Source organism: Chiloscyllium plagiosum, chromosome 33, assembly GCF_004010195.1.
Source record: "Chiloscyllium plagiosum isolate BGI_BamShark_2017 chromosome 33, ASM401019v2, whole genome shotgun sequence".
NCBI lineage: Eukaryota > Metazoa > Chordata > Chondrichthyes > Orectolobiformes > Hemiscylliidae > Chiloscyllium > Chiloscyllium plagiosum.
In genome coordinates this window covers 10,726,025-10,747,608 of record NC_057742.1, presented here as the reverse complement: position 1 = coordinate 10,747,608, position 21,584 = coordinate 10,726,025, and the positions used below count along the sequence as shown (strand labels likewise).

Here is a 21,584-nt window from a genome sequence, read left to right as displayed (position 1 = left end):
AAGCCAAACAGAGAACAGCCAGGGAATTCCTAGAGGCATGGCACTCATCCACTGATTCAATCAACAAGCACATCAACCTGGACCCAATATACCGGCCACTGCAGCGGACAGCTGGAACTGACAACCAGAAGCGGCAGATTCAAACCACTACAAATGCTGGAGGAAAGATCACGGAAGCACTTCACAAGAGGCTCCCAAGCACTGAGGATGTCACCTAGGGGATGAAACGTCTGCAACACAAATTCCCAGCACGGCGACAGAACCACACATATATAATTTCAGTTATATCACACTCGAAAGTTTTGCAATAAATTTTGTATCTTACAATCTTATACTCCACAACCACCTGATGAAGGAGCAGCACTCAGAACACTAGTGCTTCCAAATAAACCTGTTGGACTATAATCTGGTGTTGTGTGGTTTTTAACTTTGTACACCCCAGTCCAACATCGGCACCTCCAAATCATTCTCTATCAGATTCGGTGCAAATGCCAACGCAAGAGCACATTTCACTGATTTCATACCCGTTTTGGGAAGTTGCTTTCAACGGTATGGAAGTTGGAGAGAAAACTCCGACAGTGTTGGATCAATTCTCTATTTAAACCTGTTGGACTATAATCTGGTGTTGTGTGGTTTTTAACTTTGTACACCCCAGTCCAACATCGGCACCTCCAAATCATTCTCTATCAGATTCGGTGCAAATGCCAACGCAAGAGCACATTTCACTGATTTCATACCCGTTTTGGGAAGTTGCTTTCAACGGTATGGAAGTTGGAGAGAAAACTCCGACAGTGTTGGATCAATTCTCTATTCTTTGCATCCTGCTAATAATGTGATTTCAGTGAATTTAATGTTCAGTCTCAGCAACTGAAGTTACGACAGGACTCTAACTGAGGAATCAGGGGATCTTTGTATCACAACCACAAGCCAGATGTTTCTGTCTTTTTTTTCAATTCCATGTTAAATGTTGCATTGATTTAAATCTGGAAATGATAACAACACTCCCAGCCTTGTCAACCCTGCAAAGTCCTCTTCACTCACACTTGGAATTTTGTACTTGACTGATCTCATTACAACCTTACTTCAAACATGGACCAAAGAACTAAACTCAGTGGGGAGGTGAGAATGATTGCCCTTAATATGATGGCAGCTGTTGACCAAGAGTGACAACAAGGTACCCAATCAAAACTGAATTCAGTGGGAATTGAGGGAAATTCTCCTAGCACAAGCAAAATGGTTTTGTTTGTTGGCAGTCGATCATCTCAGCTCCAGGACATTGCTGCTTCTGTTCCTCAGGGTGGTGCCCTAGGCTCAGCCATCTTCAGATGATTCATCAGTATTCTTTCTTCCATCATAAGGTCAGAGGTGAGAATGGTTGCAGATGATTGTGCAATATTCAGAACAACATAATCTGTGTCATGAACTGAAAACAACAAATGCTGGAGATCACAGTGGATCAGACAGCATCCATGACGAGGGAGCAAGCTAAGATTCTGATGAAGAGTCATCCAGACTGGTTGGACCTAAGGTTCCATTTCCATGCTGTATGACTCTATGACTAGAAGGACAAAAGTAGTGAATGCATGAGAACACAACTGCTTGCATGTTCCCTTCTGATCATACATTATTCTCATTTAAAATTATATCACTGCCCCTTCACTGACTGTGTGTCAAAATTTTGAATTTCCCTTTCTAACAGTGTTGTAAGTGTACCTGCATCATATGGGTTGCAGCGGTTCAAGAAGGTGACTCAGCACCACCCTCTTAATCTTACCAGTGAAGCCCAAGCCCCCTGAAAGAATACAAGAAAATTTTCTTTCCATCTAATTTCCCCTGCACTTACCAGGAACCCCTACTGAGAAGCCTGTCAATTGGAGAATACACAAATGAGCTAGTACGTCAGACTATCAATCTCATTCCTGAAGAAGGGCTCATGCCCGAAACGTCGATTCTCCTGCTCCTTGGATGCTGCCTGACCTGCTGCGCTTTTCCAGCAACACATTTTCAGCTATCAATCTTATCTGACCCTAGGAACCTGTAGAGAGACTCCAGCAAGTAGATTTCACAGTGCTGGGCTAAAAAAGGAGGCTGCACATACTGAGCCAAGTTTGATTTTTTTAATTGAAAATTTGGTTGGTGCTTGCAGACAGTATCGTTCAGGTTCAGAGGAAAACAAAGCAGCTCTGAGATACAAACAACCTTGCCAGCTTGAAAGCGATGGCATTTTACTTCATTCACATCAACACCTGAGCCCTTCATAAAAATAGCAGCAGGAACAAGGGGAATGAAATTCGACCTTGCCAGTCAGTGCATATTTGCAACGTGCAAGATGTCAACTGCAACACTTCACTACAAATGTGTGTCAGTTGTAACTGGGAATGGTTAGTTGAGTTGTTTACATCACTTTCAGTGATGACCTATTGATTTATTTCTCCCTTCTGTTTTTTGATCGATTTAAGACAGGAGAAAGATTCTCTGTTTAGTTGGATGGAAGCTTGGCAAGCGTCAACATCTTGATTGTCCATTTGCTTTGAAACCAGAATTCATTCTTGCCAATTACAGGCTGAATTTTTTCCATTCTTCTTAGTACAATTCTTTGAAGTTACATTCTGTGTTAATACCTTGCCCTTAGAGATGAATTGGGTTCTAACGAAACATTTCGCAGGGTATGGGGACATTGGTGGTGAGCAGGAAACTTAATATGAAAAGTTATAGATGAGCATAAAGTTGAAATCTCTGCTAATGAACATAGAGCTGTATTCTAGATAAGATCACTATTTTTGCTTTAAAATCTGGAAAGGATCTGCAACGAGGTCCTAAACCCCAGAATTCCCTTTCTAAACCTCTTTGTCTGTCTTTCTGCATGTTTAAGATGCTCTTTAAAACTTACTTCTTTGACCAAGCTATTGCGCAGCGGTACACTTATCTCCTTTTGTGATTCAGTTAGCCTTTTTCTGCTACTAATGCTACTGTGAAATACTTGGGTTGCTTCACCACATTTAAGATGCTATATAAGTACAATTGTTGTTCAGCATTCATTTAAAATAAACTTGCCCAGAAACTCGGAGAATAATTTGAACTACAGTTTATTATAAAACACTTAGGTAAAGGGTTGGAAATATGGTTGACAAATTTGCTGATGACACAAAGACGAGAAGCAAAAATGTAAGTTGTAAATAGGACATGAGGCTACAAAAATATGTAAATAGGTTAAGTGAGTGAGCAAAGATGAGGCAAGTAGAGTATCATTTTGGAAAATGTGAGTTTGTCCATTTTGACAGGAAGAATAAAGAAGCATTTGATTTATTGTCACGTGTATTTTGTTACAAATACAATGAAATGTTTTCTACAGTGTCACCACTCTCTGGTGCCATCTTGAAAATAAACCAAACCTAAAATATAAAGGCAGAAGAACAAAGTGTTCATGAATCTGCCGACGCAGCAGCTGCTGATGCCAAAGGGTCTCGTACTGGGCCCAAACTTGCCTCCAGTGAGAGAATGCAGAGCTCTAAGATGCAACGGCACGTGAGTGTCCTTGTGCATGAATTACAAAAGGTTGTATGCAGGTACTGCAAGTAATTAGGAAAGTAATAAAATGTTATAATTTATTGTGAGGGGAATTGAGTGGGAAAGTTGTGCTTCACTTATACATGACACTAGTGAGACTGTCAGGAGTACCATGCACAATATTGGTTACCTTATTTAAGAAAGGCTGTAACTACATTGGAGGTGATTCAGAAAAGGCTTACCAGACTAATACCTGGAGCGAGAGTGTTTTCTGAAAAAAAGTTTGCATAGCTGCTGAAGTCTAGAAGAATTAAGAGATGACTTGATTGAAACTTTGAAAAGTTCTGAGGGATTTGGATGGAGTAGATGTGGAGAGGATGTTTCTTCTCGTGGAAGGATCTAGAATTAGGGTCAATGTATAAAAATTGGAGATTGCCCATTTGAAACGTAGATTAGCCAGTTTTGTTTTTCTGAGAGTAGTGAGTCTTTGGAACTCTCTTTGTGAAAGGTGGTGGAAACAGAGTCCTTAAATATTTTTAAGGCAGGGCGAGGTAGATTTTTATTATATTTTTCTAATCAACCTGTTCAGATGTTATTACATATCTCTGGGGTAGGTGGGACTTGAAACCAGGCCTCCTGATTCGGAGGTGTAGATTTTTGTTAAATGAGAGTGAAGTTATCAAGTGTAGACAGTAATGCAAAAACACATCACTGCTGGATTGAGACCTTCCTGACTTATATCAGGAAAAAGATTTCCTCAGCTTTGAAAAGCCCAACCTGCAGTTTTTCAAATTTAAATGATTTTCAAAGTCTGACGGATGGAGTCCGAAGATGTGCACGCTCGGTGGATTATCCATCCTAAATTGCCCATAGTGTTTAAGGATGTGTAGGTTAGATGCATTAGCCATGGGAAATGCTGGGTTACAGGGAAAGGGTAGGGGGATGGGTCAGGGTGTTGGGCCGAATAGCCAGTTTCTACACTGTATGGATTCTGTGGATCTCTGCCTTGCTCCTTGCCATGCTACTTGCCACTTCCTGTATCCAATAAAACCCCTGATAACTCTCTGATTATTACAGCCTTGTATCATAGAGATTCCTACTCAATAGTTGGCATGTAACACAATCAAGTCAAATGGGAAATGGACTAAAGCAACTTTAATGTGATCCTGCCATTAAATTTGTCCAATCTCTGCCAACCTAGAATTGCCTGGTTTTTTGCTGTGTAAATGTAACTCTGCTCCCTTTCTGTCTCCCCTAAAATATCCAGGCATTTGTCAGGTTTGACCTGCAATTTGCTGATTCATAATTTCTTTCCTTTTTATTCCTGATAATTTTAGTCTGAAAAAGTTTTCACATTGAAATATCACACCAGCTTGACACACTCGTAAACGAACCACGATATCAAGTTTGCTATTTAACTAATCTTGGCAAGGCCCCAGCTACTTTGCTGTTGAAGTATCATTTGTTTTATTGAATCAATGGAGGATTTACTCTTAAAAATACATTGCTTTTAAGGCACTTTTATGCCCTTGGTAGCACAATTCCCCATTTGAGAAAGGGACAAGAATGGCCCTTAAATCTCTGTCTTGCCATTGTGTAACTGAATGGTGTGAGTATGCAGGAAAGCCCTTTGATTTTCATGCCTGTCCCTAGAGGAAGGCAGCAGTGGTGATCAAGAGCTCTATGCCTTACTCTGAAATATGTGCTGCTGTCCTGTGATGGAAGTGCACTATGCCATGAGGTCATGCTGTTCATTTAGGCCGTTGAGGTACATATGGCTGTGCTCCTTGCTCTTGCACTGTTGTTCTTCTCGCTCTCAAGTGCTGAGTTTATGAAATTGAAGGAGAGCACCAATATTGGGTCAGTCTCCAGTTGCTTTTCTTGAGAATATTCAAACCTTGTCCGCAGATCAGAAACATGGGTGCATTTTGCCTTGTCCAATTGAAATGGATGGCTTCGCCCTTTCCTTTCACACACAATTTTATAATGCTTCCATCATTTTGTAAGGGATCTTATTTATGAAGGAAAATAAAACTAATGACGCTTCCTTTGGCTGAGTGGGGGAAGGAGTGTTGCAGACCATGATTTTGTCTTTATTCCTCACTCCCACTTGGGGGTCTGTTTTCGGCCTGCAGGAGGACCAATACAAAACTTCTCACTTAGAGTCATAGAGATGTACAGCATGGAAACAAACCCTTTGATCCAACTCATCCATGCAGACCAGATATCCTAAACTAATCTAGTCCCATTTGCCAGCACCCGGCCCATATCCTTCTAAACCCTTCCTACTCATATACCCATCCAAATGCCTTTTAAATGTCGTAATTGTATCAACCTCCACTGCTTCCGCTGGCAGCTCGGTCCATACACCAATCTCTGCGTGAAAAAGTTGCCGCTGAGGTCCCTTTTAAATCTTTCCCCTCTCAACCTACACCTATGCCCTGTGGTTCTGCATCTGCCCCACCCCTCCAACAACTGTGGAAAGACCTTGTCTGTTTACCCTATCCATGCCCCTCATGATGTTATAAACCTCTATAAGGTCACCACTCAGCCTCTGACGCTCCAGGGAAAACAGCCCCAGCCTATTCAGCCTCTTCTGTGAGGCCAAGGAGACATCAGCTCCTGCAAAGGAAATGGTGGTGGGGAACAAAGGACTCAGCTCTTGAACAAGTTCACAGGAACTCTGTGGTTATTGGCAGGTGTATAGTGAATAGGCTGTTTGATCTCTCATTCCTTTTCAAACTTTATTTTTCTTATTCGGAGCTCATTTACAAAAATTAAATAGCTGCAGTGTTGGTTAATAGCAAAGAAATTTGCTGTTTTGTTAGCATCTCAGTGCTTGGTCATATAAAGTCCCTTTGTCCACTTGCTCACTGTAAGGATTAATTTGTGTATTTTAGTTTCTGCAGAAAATTAACAATGTGGCATACTAAATTTGCATGCACTGATGCCATAAACAGTCCATAAACAGTCATTTCTTACACTGAGCTACCTAAATTTGCAATGAAAGAAGTGCTGATTCTAATCGTATGCATTTGTACACGTCATAGGTAAATGTAAGAAAATATGTTAAGAATAATAATTACATCGTAAAACAGTGAATAGTTCATATGATATCATTAACCTCAAAGGTACTTTGTGTACTGTATTATTGGTAATATCAAACAGGACCAGTCTGAACAAGAATGAATGCATCTTATGCACATTTAAGACTTGCCGTGTAAAGTAGCTGATCGTTAGTACAAATAGAAAACAGGGAGTGTTCACACTGCTGCCAATGCAAATTAATGTTGTATTTTCATTTCTCCCCCACCTCCCTGCCAAGTATTAACTCTTGCTGGATACGGTTCTGTAAGTGCTTTCAATTTTCAGTCCTGCAAAGTAGCTTTGCATTTTAGCAGCAGCTGGCAGGCTGTTAAATGGAATCACCAAACCAACCTGATCACTGAAAATTTAACAAAAGGGATAGGTTTTAAGGAGCACGTCACAAGAGATGTAGCAAGCAAATTCTGAAATTTCAGACCTAGGAAGAGTCATACCCTAAGGATTTTGACAATGAGAATGGATGAAATCTGTATTGAACAAGTTTTGGCTCTAGTTTGGACCAAATCAACTTGTAGAAACTTCTAGAACTTCATCTTTGTCTCAGGATGGGCAGCAATAATTGCAAATGGAAAACTGTTCACAAGTAGAATCAAACTTCCAAGTTTGGATAGTCACAGCAGTTTTTTTTCTCGAAGTGATAAATAGTAAGATGTTTCATTAGACTTCTACCAACTCACTGAGCATCTTTAAGAAAGCTGTGTAGTGAGCCGATTCTAGAATTCAAGTTTAAGGGCATAGTTTTATGAAACACTGGTACGTTATTCATTCCAGAGCAACAGTAACTGAATAAAGTTCATTATTTTGTTTTTTCATAAGTTGCATCTTGTTTAAATTATTTGCGCAGAAATTTTCGATGACTTTAGTTAGAAACCATAATACTATGGAGTGAATGGACTTAGCCCTTTCAGTGTTTTTTAGTTCCATGTCCCAACATCAACTATTGTGAAATATAATTTGTAATTTCAGATAAACAGTATATTGCGAATGCAGCCATTTAGTGAGGGAGGTTGGTACAGTGGAGCTGTTTGTGTAGCATACAGAGGAGTCTACAGATAGATCTTAGTGAGTTGCAACACAGTAGTACAATCAAGTGGTTTAGATACCATTATCAATTACATCAGAAGAGCACTGGCTGTATTTGTATCGTTTTGCTTATATAACAGTTGTCTCTACACTTAAATTATAATTCAAAGTGCTTTAAGACAATGTGGCTTGACAAACTTTATAAAACATATTTCTTTGAAATCACTTGATTGCATTACAGCGTGTGTGTTAGGAACAGGACGAGGCAATTCAGCCTTTGGAACTTGCTTCACCATTCAAATGGATGATGTTTTATCTTCTACTTCCATACCAAACATTTCTCACTATCCCCTTATCCCTTGATATCATTAATATCCAGAAATATTGTATTGAACATGCTTCTTCAGCTCTCTTGGATGGAGAATTGCTGAGATTTGCTATCCTCTGGGTGAAGAGAGTTCTTCTCATTTTGGCTTGAAATGACCTGTCCCTTATTTTGAGACTATGTCCTTGGTACGAGACTCACCAACCTGTTCCCATCACCCTGCTTTGCCTTGTAAGAATTTATAGGTTTCAATTAATTACCTCTGATTCTTTGAAACTCTTGAGAGAATACAAACTAATTTCTTCTTTCCTTCCTCATAAGACAATATCCCTATCCCAGAGATTAGAATACTGAATCTTTGTGGCACTCCTTCTATTCTTTAGAAAAGGAAACCAAAACTGCACACACTACTCCAAGATGCAAACTCACCAACACTGTACATTGTGGCAAGAGAAAGTTTACTCCTACATTCAAATACCCTTGCAAGGAAGGCTAGCACACAATTTGCCTTTCTATTGCTTGCTGCACCTGCATCCTAGCTTTTAGTGACTCATGAACAAGGACACCAAGTCCCTTTGGACATTAATATTCCTAAACTTTTATCATTTAACAAATACTTTGTCTCCCTGTTTTTGTCTACCAAAATGGATTACTTCACACTACATTATATTCTACTTGTCACATTCTTGCCTACTTAGCATGTCCAAATTCCCTTGAAGCCTACAGTTCAGTGGTTAATTGAAGTCTCTGCAATTCAGAATATCAATACATTTTTCTTAGTCTGCCCTAGTTTTGGTTGTGATTTGAAGTTAGAAGTTAAAAGTATCACTGCCATACCCAAGTTGCCAAAACTTACACCTCTGAATCGGAAAGCTGTAGGTTCAAATCCCATTCCAGGATATCAGCATAAAAATGAAAAATGACACTCCATTGTGGTACTGAGAGAGCACGGTCAGTCATCTTAGCTTTCAGAGGAAATTTTAAAATGAAGTCCCATCTATCCTCTCAGATGAATATAAAAGATCCAAAGGCATGATTTTGAAGAAGAGTAAGGGAGATATTCTTAGTCTCTGGGCCAATATTTATTCCCTTATCAGAAAAGTAGGTTATTGATGATTAACGTTTGCTGTTTGTGGGGACTCACTACACCAATTGTGCCATGATTGCTTTATTGGAACAATAACTACACTTCATAAATACTTATTTGTAAAGCTTTTGGGATGTCCAGTGGCTGAGAAAGATGCTTTATAAATGCAAGATTACGTTAACTGACCCCATGCCACTGATTTTCTGACCAAATTTGAACATTACATTTGTTTTATGGAATAAGAAGTAAATCTCCCCGTGTCTGCGTGGGTTTCCTTCGGGTGCTCCGGTTTCCTCCCACAGTCCAAAGATGTGCAGGTCAGGCGAATTGGCCATGCTAAATTGCCCGTAGTGTTAGGTAAAAGGGGTAAATGTAGGGGAATGGGTGAGTTGCACTTCGGCGGGTCGGTGTGGACTTGTTGGGCCGAAGGGCCTGTTTCCACACTGTAAGTAATCTAATCTAATCTAATCTAATCTAATCTATGAAGTAATCTTTGAAATATTCCCACTTGAACAGTGAGAGGGCAAGATGGTAGAATAATGGTAATGTTATGGGACTAGTAATTCCAGAGGCCCAAGTGAATGCTTTGGGGAAACGTTCTCAAATCCTAGCGTGGTGGCTAGTGGAATTTGAACTCAGTTCTTAAATCTGGAATTGAAGATTAGTTTTAGCAATGGTGACCATAAATCTATCATTGATTGTTATAAAAGCCCACCTGGTTCACTTATGACTTGCAGGCAAAGAAAATCTGACATACATGTGACTTCAGACCCACAGCAATGTGGTTGACTTTTGTCTGGCCTCCAGCATGGCCAGGGAAACCGCTCAGCTCAAGGGCAATTAGGGATGAGCAGCAAATTCTGGCCTTGCCAATGACACCCACACACTGTGAAGGAATAATGAGAAGAAATTAAATAATGTACAGCCGGTCCACTAGAGGGCACTTACTCTAAGTGTAATGATTTGTCAAAGAGCGTAGCTGAAGGCTGTGGATCCCTCAATTTGCTGAAGACAATGCTTCTGCGTTACATACTAAAGGGACAAAAGGTGTGTGAACTGTAAGTTTATTTGCTTGAACACCGGTGACAATTTATTAAGTTCAGATGTAAAAATTGGTTTTGTTTATTTAATAGATTGTGAATAGTTTGACAGTTCTTAATATCTGCCTGAAGGCAGATGGCTGAAATGTTCCAATAGTTTGCATCATCATATGGGTTGCTTATTATAAGATAGTTAAATGTCTGTGCTTCCAGTTCAAATAATTTATTCTCTCTGCTGAAATTACCAGAATTATGGATTACTACTTAAACTCCTACTTAATTACTAATTGTTACAAAATTCTATGTAAATATATTTTCCTGAGAAATTGTATGGGCTTCTCCATTTAGTTTGCAGTAACACCATCGACTTATGTCCACATCTGTACTTGGACTGTAATTTGTCTGCAAAGATGAGTTGGAGGAAATAAAAAGGTTTGAGGGTAGGATAGGAAGTCTGGAATGATTTTTGTCATTCATTTGATTACAAATCAAAGTCTGTGTTTGAACGGGGCACTATCAGTGATGAAGGACCAACTGCAGCTTTCCTGTTAAGAACCTAACTTGACCTTCCACTTGTACAACTGAAGGAAACAGATGAAGCATCGTTGGCATTTACTGAAGGTGGCACTCAAATAATGAATTTAAAGAGAGGCAGTTGCCTAGTGGCATTATCCCTGGACTGTGAATCCAAAGACTCAGGTAATGTTGTTGGGCCTGGGGTTCAAATCCTGCCATGGCATATGATGCAGTTTGATTTCAGTAAAAAAAAATCTGGAATGATGAATCTAATGATGGCCATGGAATCATTGTCAGTTGTCAGAAAAACCCATCTAGTTCACTGATGTACTTTCGGAAAGGAAACTGCGATTCTTACCTTATCTGGTATAAATATGACTTCAGAACCACAGCAATGTGGTTGAATCTTAATTGGACAATTAGGGATGCAATAAATACCCTCATCCTATGAATGAAAGAAAAAAATACAAAGATGAACAATGGTGAAAGAGCCTTTCTCATGACGCATACTGTTTGGAGTTCGTACCATTGATTAAAGGACCAATCTTAAAAAAAAATTATGGTTCTCATTTAAGTTGCAGTTTGTCATTCTAAAGATCCTAGTTTGTGGGAATAAAATGCTGGGAATAAAAATATTTGTAATCTATGATACAAATTTTTGATCGATGCTTTCAACAGTTTCTCCACAATTGGGTTCAAAAGACAATGAGGGAATTTCTGAAGAGAGATAAGGTATTATGCTGTCGACATTCTAACCAGCACTAAGCTTCTTTTAACTAAACTAATATTTGCTGACAAACATTGCTTATGGTCCACCACCTCCCAAATTTAAAGTTTTCGTCTTTGTATTCAAGTCCCTCTATTGCCTATCCCTTCCAATGTCATTGAAAGATTCAGGCTTTCTTCAGGTTCTGAGCTCCTGTGCACACTCCCTTTGCTTCCCACTGACAACTGAACCTTTAGCCATAAACTTTGGAATTTCCTCCCTATGTCTTGCCTTTTGTCCTTTAAGACCCTCTTTTCAAACCTCTTTTGATCAGACTTCAGTCACCTGTCTGACCATCATGTTTCATTGTCAGTTTTTCCATGCATGTTTTCTGGTATTAAAAGTGCTAGAAATACAAGTTATTTTTGAGGGATTCTAAGAAAAGGAGGATATGTGAGACAAATTGATAAAAAGGACCAGAATTTTATTCTCTTTTTCCTACTCCTATTTCAATGGCAGATGCCATTGACCACATTTCAATTAGTTGCATGTTAGCGGTCAAAATAGTCATAAAGAGTATTGAGCATAAGCAAGAAAACTCATTTTATTTAAGCTGTGTCATATTATGTGAATGAAGTGAATAAAAGGAACACAGCATCTTAAACTGGAGTTTAAGACTTCAGATTGCAAAATGCTTCTCAACTAGGCTGATAATGGATTACATTTGGGAAGCAGCCAAATGATGTATGTTGACAACTGAACATTTAAAGGAACGATGCCAAGCTGGCCCAATCAGTGCAAAATTTGAGGGAGCTATTAAAGGGAAATCTTTAAAACGTTGACTTCTTTTGAATTACAAAAATATTTTGCCCTCAACAATCCAACGTTACCATCATTTGCTGTGTTGTAAGTACCTCTCTCTGGCTTCCTGTGACTTTTGTCTGTCTAATTAAATTTACACATCGCTAGTTCCTGTTTGATGCCTAATAGTGGTGATGAATGGCGTCTTTTTGGAGGCTGACAGTAACGGATACCTGACATTTTTCACTCTGTCACAGCTCCCTGCTTCTCCAAGCACTTCTGACCCTATTGTTTTGGGGGTAATTACCATGTTGTACTTCATCATGCTCCCAGACATAAATGACAGCACCCCATGAAACAAATGAGTGAAGGTCGGACAGAGCAGCTACCTACTCGCCAGCTTCCAATTACAGGTTACCACACGCTAAAGTAGCTTGGAATGTCAGGCAGTAACACACTTCCCAAGTCTCAATTAATCACAGAAACCATATGGAGTTGCAGCCACTGTTTGTTACATCAATAAAGTCAAGCTGACACTTCCACTCTGAGATTATCAAGCTTGGCTGCTAGCTTCTAGTTTAGGCCAAAATCTTCCAGAAATTCAGAACAAAAGCTCTCTTTTTACTGGAGACTAATTTGAGATGAATCCAGTGAAGATCTTCCATTGTACATTTAGGCCAAAATCGCTAGACTGTTAATCCAGAAAATCAATTAATGCTCTGGGGACCCGGATTCAAATGGCGGAATTTAAATTCAATTTTTAAAAAATCTGGAGTTAATCTACTTATGACATGAAACCGTTATCGATTGTCGGAAGAAACCTGTTGGGTTCATTAATGTCCTTCAGCAAAGGAAGTCTGTCATCCTCATCTGGCCTGGCATACATGTGACTCCAGAACCACAGCAATGTGGTTGACTCTAAGCTGCCCTCTGAAGTAGCTTTGTAAACAATTTAGTTCAATAAATGCTGGCCAGCCAGTGACACCCATGTCCCATGAATTAATTTAAAAAATATGTTCTGGTATACTTTTGACATACAGAACTGTGGGTTCAATATCACTTTTATATTACTTTAATAAGCAACATAAGCAGTGCCAAGCAAATCTGCAGAATAACGTTCAACCCAGGTTGCTTCCAAACACCTTGTTGTGGCATCTACAGCATTTACAGTTCACACCTTATCATGGCAGTCAGTATTTGTACTGAACTTCATCAGAATCCTTCAGAGCTGTCAATGTCAACAGGGCTGTGAAAGTTCTCAATTCCTGTTGAGAGCTGTAAATACAGGAGCTAAGGTAGATGAGAAAGTATCTGGCCCTCTGCAGCATGAGACATTGGAGCTTTCATTTTGCAGATCTCTTCAGCATAGACACCATCAATTTCCTGCCTGATTTTGATGGGTAGCCCCATTTGACCGAATTTTAAGAGTGTGTTTCTGGCAGAGGAAAGCTGCCATATTGACCTGAAGGAATGGTTTCTGGTGATGAGATTGTAGTTGTAGCATGAAGAGCTTCACAATCATGGAAATGATGCCTGGGACAGAAAAGACCCCAAGGTTTTCTTATAAGAAACTTTGTGGAGTGAGCAGGTATCATGGTAAAATCGCAATTCTAGCCTGATAATGTCACCAGAGCGTGACCTTCATATTCAAAGCAGAACTGTACTGCCTCCCAGTGGGCATGCTGCAGGCCTACCCAACAGGGCAAGTTAAAATGACAATTCGTGTGAGGACTGCAGCTTTGGTGTGGGGAAGGATCTAAAGGCATTCTAACTTCCTGAATGCCTGATTTTTGCTAGGGGATAAATGTATTCCTTGGTGTGGCATGAGGCCAGACACCCAGATCCCAGGTCTCAAATTCATTCTTTAACTTACTGGTGCATCTCAGTCAGAGCAACAATGCTGTCGCTCCAGTGGATCTCAACAACTCTGTGCGGGGGAAGCCATCTAGAGGATCCATTCCTGTTTGTTAATAATTACTTAGAGAAGAGATTTATATTGTGTCTTTCACAACATTATGATATCTAAAGTATGTTACAGTGAATAAGTACTTTTATAATGAACTCCTGTTACAGTATAGAGAATGTGGTAGTCTATTTGCGTATAGCAAGCTCTTGCAAACAGCAATGTGATAAGATGCTGATCATTTTTGTTAGGGATGTTGCAGATACGTACTGGACAGGCTACGAGGAAAAGGGTCCCTCCAAACTTTAACATACATCCAAGGCGGCAGATGGGCTTCAATCTAACATGTTATATAATTCTCAGTGCTGCAGTTTCTCGGTGCTACGTTGGAGTGTCAGCTTGGGTTTTGTCATTAATCCTCTTGATGCGACTTGAACCTCTGACCTTTGAGGCAACAGTGCTATTGCTGGAAAGTGTGCATATGCTGGATTGTCATTCTTGTTAATCTGCAGTCGATGAACTTGTTGATCTTCAAAGACGAGGATCACGTGCAAAGAATGTTTACTGGGGAAAGAGACTGGAAGTCTGCCAGAATTCGTAGCTAGCACCTTTTGAAGAACAGGAGACTAGATTGGATAATTGTTTTTTAAAAAATGGAACTGTGCTGGTAAAATATTTGTGCATTAAGAAGCTGGACAGTGAAATAATAATGGTATATTTTTCTTGCCACTTATTGATGATTGGTTCAAGTATCATTGATGAAGGTCTAAACGAGAGTTTACTTTCTTTAGCACACTTAGACTATAGACTGCAGTGATTAGAGGAATGTATTGAACATATATCCTCCAACACCTGTTTCGCATTATTTGTCAGAATTTTTCAAGCTTCTTTCCAAGTGTTATAGGTGAACATTTTTGATTAGTGGCCATGCCTTTAGCTGCGAAGGACCAAAGTTCTCCAATTCTTTTCCTAAACTTCTCTGCCCCATTATTTCTCTTTTCTCATTTAATGTACTCTGTAAAATCTATGTCTTTGACCAGGCTTTTGATCATCTGATTTAAAATTTCCTTATGTAGCTCTGTTTAAGAGTTTTGTTTTATAATCCTCCTGCGAAGTGCCTTGGGACTTTTCATAATACTAAAAGTGCTATATAAAAACAAGCTTCTGGCATTTAGTTCTTTGTGTCCCAGCATTTTATCTGTGTATTTACTATCGATATTAAAATAAATGTTATGAATAATATCTCAATTAAGTCAGTGTTTAATTTACAATGGACCATGCCCAAGGTTGACTCTGTGACCTGTCATAAAAGAGAAGTACCAACATGATGATAAATGTACATCTAATTATTCAGTTAAGTGCTTTTTGCTATTGCATGTTAGGCAATAATATATTGCAGCTTGAAATAAAATGGAAATTGGTTTTGGATAATAAAATGAAAGAGGTGTTGTAATTACCTCAGATCACAACAGAAGGTTTTGAACGATTTGTGTAGTGACCTCAGCTCTAAAGCTTTATAGCAACCAGTAGTGCATTCCCAGATTGCTGCTGACTTATGCAACAGATGCAAGACTGAGCTATTTTAATATTTTTGTGCTTGATAAGCATAACTCCTGCTGACTTTTGTGCTATGCATTTCTGCCACCTGATTAAGATTTTCTGTCTGGATTTATCATCTGCCGTCTACTAAAGATGTCTCATTTCATTTGGATTTAAATCTTTCTAAACCAGTGTCTTTTGCCATTTCTGCTCGCATGTTCTTGACTTTTGAAAATAATAGGTTCATAGAATAATTATAGTACAGAAGGAGGCCATTGGCCTGTCTAGCGACCAGACCTCTGTAAGCGCCAGTCAGTTAGTTCCTCTTCCCTGTCTTTTCTTATAACTCTGCACTTTTTTTTCTCTTTGGATCAAATTCTCATTTGAAAACCACATTGTCAGGTAGTATATCCCAGAACCTATTTTCACTGCGTAAAAATAGTTCCCTTAATACCACTGTTGCTTCTCTGACATTTATTTAAATCCATGATTACTGCCAGAGTTAACAGCTTCCAAAGTGTAAAATTTCAAGCACAGTAGGAGGCCATTCAACTCCTGGCAAAGTTGATATATTTTACTTTATTAAAAAGTTTCTGTATGCTTAAATTGATGTGCTGTCTTTCTTGTTGCATTCAGTATAAATTGCATTTCCAACATTTTCACATTATACTTCTGGAATTGAATAGTGTTATGGATCAGTAAATCTTCAAGTTTATTTAGTGATTGCATGATAAGCATAACTTCTAATTGCATAATTGCTGTTGTGCCTTTAATGGAATATTTGTCCCAAAATGCTTTGCAGAGGCATAATCAAAACAATGGATCCTGAACCAAAGAGTTGAAGAACCATACTCGTCCATTAACCAGAGATGTATTTCAATAAATATTGTAAACATTGTAAAGGAGGTGCGCAAGCGGTGGCAGAGGAATTTATAGTGGGAATTCCAGAACTTCAGATCAAGATCACTGGTGGGTTGGATGCCACTAGGCAAAATAAGAAGTTGGTGGGGTTGTACAAAAGGCCAGAGTACAAAGTCAAAGACCGCAATTTCCTCTCAGACGTGGTTGACGATGCTCTCCACTGCATCTCCTCTACTTCACGCTCCTCCGCCCTTGAACCCCGCCCCTCCAATTGCTACCAGGACAGAACCCCCCACTGGTCCTCACCTACCACCCCACCAACCTCCAGATACATCATATCATCCTTCGTCATTTCCGCCACCTCCAAACAGACCCCACCACTAAGGATATATTTCCCTCCCCACCCCTATCAGCATTCCGGAAAGACCACTCCCTCCGCGACTCCTTCGTCAGATCCACACCCCCACCAACCCAACCTCCCAACGCCCATCCCCAAGTCCCTCCTCCCTACCTTTTATCTTAGCCTGTTTGGCACACCCTCCTCATTCCTGAAGGAGGGCTTATGCCGGAAACATCGATTCTCCTGCTCCTTTGATGCTGTCTGACCTGCTGCGCTTTTCCAGCAACATTTTTAAGCATTGTGGTAGTGAAGACTGGAAGAGGCCAAAGATGCGTAAGGTTTGGAACAACAGTTGATTTGAAGCATGTTATATGCATTGAAAGCTCAGCTATATTGTATTGGACAGTGGTTTTGAAAGGATCCAATGCTGTCTGAGGAGTGAGAACCATTTACATTGTCAACAAGCAGCAAAACAGAAGAGGGAAGTGCAAAAGTGATGAAGGGAAGAAGAGAGGTCGGCAATATGAGTTTGGATAGTGAAAAGAAGGAAAATTAGAGAGAGACAAGGGATCAGAAATAGGAGAGGAAGCAATCTTGAGTGGTAAGGATAGTGCTGGTAGGTTTGGTGAGGTTGTTATGGGTAGCAATTCAGAATGTTGGCAGAGCAAGCTGAATGGACGGTTTCAATCAGTGACAAAGAAGACTGTTACTTTGGAGGTGGAGGGGTGGTTGATGTAGTTTTGAGGATCTGTTAAGAAAATGATGGCTTTTTCATTGCAGCATGTCCCTAGAGTAGTGGGTGGGTTTGGCAGCAGGGAGTGAGGCCTATTGGAATTTGATGATGATTCATCTGTATATGTTCATGAATAGTATGAATCTATGCTCGTTGATAGTTTTGAAACTACCTGCATGCCAGCCATGATCAGTCTGTGCCCCATGGACTTGAAGGAAGAAGAATGAAAACTTCTTTCTGTGATATCCTTTAATTCCACATTTCGTTATTTATGATGCACTTTGAATTTCTTGGCTAGATATAAAATGTCTCAAATTTGAAAGTGACAGTGAATAGCTTGTGCATGTAAGTGTTAACTGAGTTTTCTGCAGTTGAGCTGCTTTGTTTATGTAAATTGTGGGTGTTGACATTAAGGCTGACAACACTTCCCAATTGTCAATTGGATGGTGAGCATGACTGTGTCATGACAGTGAGTCAGCCTAAACTCAATGCTTGCTTGGGAGGAGCCCAAAGCTCCTGTCTAATATATGTAGTAATGGACTTGTTTTGCTGAACAACTTAATCAAATGCTGTCTGCGTTCTTTTGTTGTCTTCAGAAGCTTGGATTTATGCTCAAGTTGATTCAACCAGGTCAGTGTTGAAAGTGGCCTCAGCTCACTGGTGAAGGAACAGAAATTTGTTAGAATTCTCACTGTTGATTGCTGGAGAGTGTGAGAATTAGACAGAGGTGGACCCTTAGTGTCTAGAACTAGCACAAGCCCAGTTAGTAAGTGTTGCTGTACTATTGAACCCTGATCTTATTATATATGAAATGTTGTCATTTGAGAGAGATACTGGAGCGCATTGGTGCCTTTGGTAATATGTCGCAGCAAGAATCAGCACTTCTGAAGGAGGGGAGGAAATTTACAAGCAGTTACAACAAGCTTATTTTAATATCCTCCTTATGCATCGATTGGCATGTTATTCTAGTCCTCCCTGAATTAATTATGTTTCTGAATGCAGGCGGTGGAGTTTAAAGTTGTTTGTATAGAAACATGTTTCAGCTGTTGTTCATGTTGACTCTCATGTTGAGAGTGTAATATTCAAGATAATATAAATCTAAAAGGGAGTATTTACATGTTCAGTGTCCCGATTGCATTCATCCAGCCTCTTGCAAAATCACCCTTTAAAGAAGGGTGTTGATGTGTTGTGAAAATTTAGAAGTTGTTTACAAATGTGGTGTGTAAAGTTGTAAATATGTGATAATTATTAAGATGTTTTATTTTGCTAAATATCCTCTCTTTTCAGTTCTTACGTGCCTTTTTTTGTCCACTGGTTAGAGATTTGAAAGTGAGCAAAAGACTTGCTGCAAGCACCCCTTATCAGTATTTCTGGAACAAGATACCCGGGGACTGAATTTGATTCACTTAAAGGTGTATCTTCAAGAAGTAGCTCTTATTGCGTTGGGATCATCCCTACGTATACTGTGGGAGATTTCCACTGCACATTATAATTTTAGCTTCTCGGTATTGAGCCCTCCCTAATCATTGGGGAAGTTTGTACAGGCATATGGTTAGAAAATGTAGGTTGCTGCTTTGTGTTTTCAAACTGAGCACTTAAATCAGGTGTGACAAACATTCCCAGCAAAATGTGCTACTGTTGTAGCATTGCTGTCTCCAGAGTCACTAACAAAATTATACAGGCCATTCTGTTGTCATGTGTGTTTCGTCAATGCAAATTTGCTGTAACACAATTGATGAATTGGGGATGCAGTTTCTAAAGAGCAAACTTCTAAAACATACATTGGCTGTAAAGCTATTATGGTACCATCACTTTAAACACTGTCTAAAGTGCGATTTTTTCCATAACGCATTGTTGCACACCAATGCAACTATCACGTTATAAAAGAACTGACTATTATCAAGATGTAGCACGGCCACCTCACTAAAACGGACTGTCTGCTCATTTATTTCATTACTGTTTGTGGGACTACTGTGCACAATTTAGCTGCCACTTTCCTCCTTTGCACTACTTAAAAAATATTTCCAGGGGAATTAACATAAAATCCTCTTTGTGCCTCCAACATAGAGTCATCGAGATGTACAGCATGGAAACAGACCCTTCGGTCCAACCGTCCATGCCAACCAGATATCCTAACCCAATCTAGTCCCACCTGCCAGCACCCGGCCCATATTCCTCCAAACCCTTCCTATTCATATACCCATCCAAATGCCCCTTAAATGTTGCAATTGTACCAGCCTCCACCACATCCTCTGACAGCTCATTCCATACACGTACCACCCTCTGTGTGAAAAAGTTGCCCCTTTGGTCTCTTTTCTATCTTTCCCTTCTCACCCTAAACCTATGCCCTCTAGTTCTGGACTCCCCGATCCCAGGGAAAAGACTTTGCCTATTTATCCTATCCATGCCCCTCATAATTTTGTAAACCTCTATAAGGTCACCCCTCATCCTCCGACGCTCCAGGGAAAACAGCCCCAGCCTCTCCCTGTAGCTCAGATCCTCCAACCCTGGCAACATCCTTGTAAATCTTTTCTGAACCCTTTCAAGTTTCACAACATCTTTCCGATAGGAAGGAGACCAGAATTGCATGCAATATTCCAACAGTGGCCTAATCAGCCGCAACATGACCTCTCAATACTCTGACCAATAAAGGAAAGCATTCCAAACGCCTTCTTCACTATCCTATCATGGTTTTAATGGTGAGAGATATGTCACTGTTCAGCCAACACCTAATGAAGAAGGTGAGTACAACTTAATAGGAACTTTAGGAAAATGAAATTGAGGACAGTAGATATCTCTAAATGAATTACCTGGTAGTAATCCATCAGATGAGTTCAGAGCACCTTATAGATTGTTCTCTCCAGTTCACTTCCAGCTGTCTGTTGTCTTTTTTAAAATTTATATTTCAGCAAAAATATATTTGCAATGCACAGGGAATATGTTCTCCTTTGGTCAGTATTGCAGGTGTAAAAGTTTGGTGCACTTATAAATCAAGGAAACTTCTTGTATACTCACGCTAGTTTATTATGTCACACGAGAGACAGGAGACATATATATCCAGACAATCCAGATAGCTGTAAAACAGATCATTTATAATGTAGAACAGGTGCGGAATTTTGGTTTCAAATTGTCTTTTGAACTGTTATGCTGATGCATTTCTTTCTAAAGGAAGCCTTGGCTGAAGATGAAAGTGCTTCCATATGGTGTAGGACTGAGCATGTGTAATTTTAATTAGTTTTTTATGTGGCCTTTGCACTAATCAAGGTGAGGGATGTTAGTGTTGGAGAACAAGAGACTTTCCATTTTCAGTATTGGGTCAGCATTAAATGCTCCCAGGTTGGGTACAGCATTCCTGGATGCAAAGTGGAGTTCCATTTAGTTGGGCAATGTGATATAATTTCAATCTCATGATAGCATTTCAATTGGACCAATGAAACATTTTACAAATTTGTTCCAAGTGTCTCAAAGGAACACCACATATTATTTGCCAGTGCATACCAAATTATCTTTGAGTTCTATGACCAGGTTGTGGAGAACTAGATTAAAAATGTTGCAGAGTGTGTCCATAAAGCCCACATATATTGGCATCCTCCACCCCATCAGAAAGGCTGAGCCCAAGTTCAATAGATGAAAGTGTCTAATCTAGTGTACCAGAATTGGCATATTATTAATGATGAAATGGAAACTATCCTATAGCAGGAACTGTCTTAGGCTTTATTTTAGTTTGGAATTATTTGGGATTGGATCCTGGGTAATCCAAGATGGAGGACGGGAAAAATTTCTGGCTGTAAGAGCTGCTCCTTTTTTTGAGGTATTTTAGGTGTTGGAGGTGATTTCTTCGAATTCCAGGAGTAGCAATTACTGTTTTATATGCTGTTGCATTGTTTTGGAACATTGGAAAAAAAAGTCAAAACAACAGCAGTTTAAAAGGGAGAAGGGCAAATAAAGGAAGCACATGGTGAGGACAGGGCAGGAGAAAGAGAGAGAGATAAAACCTGAAGAGTTACCGCCTTTGCTGTTTGAATTCGTGTATCGCTGGACATCGGAGTGCATCTGGGAAAATTAACAAACTGAAATTCACAACTAATCTTGGAGGAA

General features: G+C 39.7%; 1 protein-coding gene across 12 annotated transcripts in view; it reads left to right on the top strand.

Annotated features, from left to right (window-relative positions):
- raraa (retinoic acid receptor, alpha a) overlaps positions 1-21,584 on the top strand; it is a 580,457-nt gene that overhangs the window by 342,734 nt on the left and 216,139 nt on the right. Inside the window, exon 1 of one of the 12 annotated variants that reach the window (XM_043674913.1) lies at positions 17,989-18,116. The exons of 10 other annotated variants lie outside the window; for them this stretch is intronic. In XM_043674913.1, coding sequence (XP_043530848.1) covers positions 18,053-18,116 — 64 coding nt within the window. In that variant the 5' untranslated portion in view covers positions 17,989-18,052. Of the gene's footprint in view, positions 1-17,988; positions 18,117-21,584 lie in introns of those variants that run through there. One more of the 12 variants, XM_043674900.1, reaches the window with a different exon arrangement.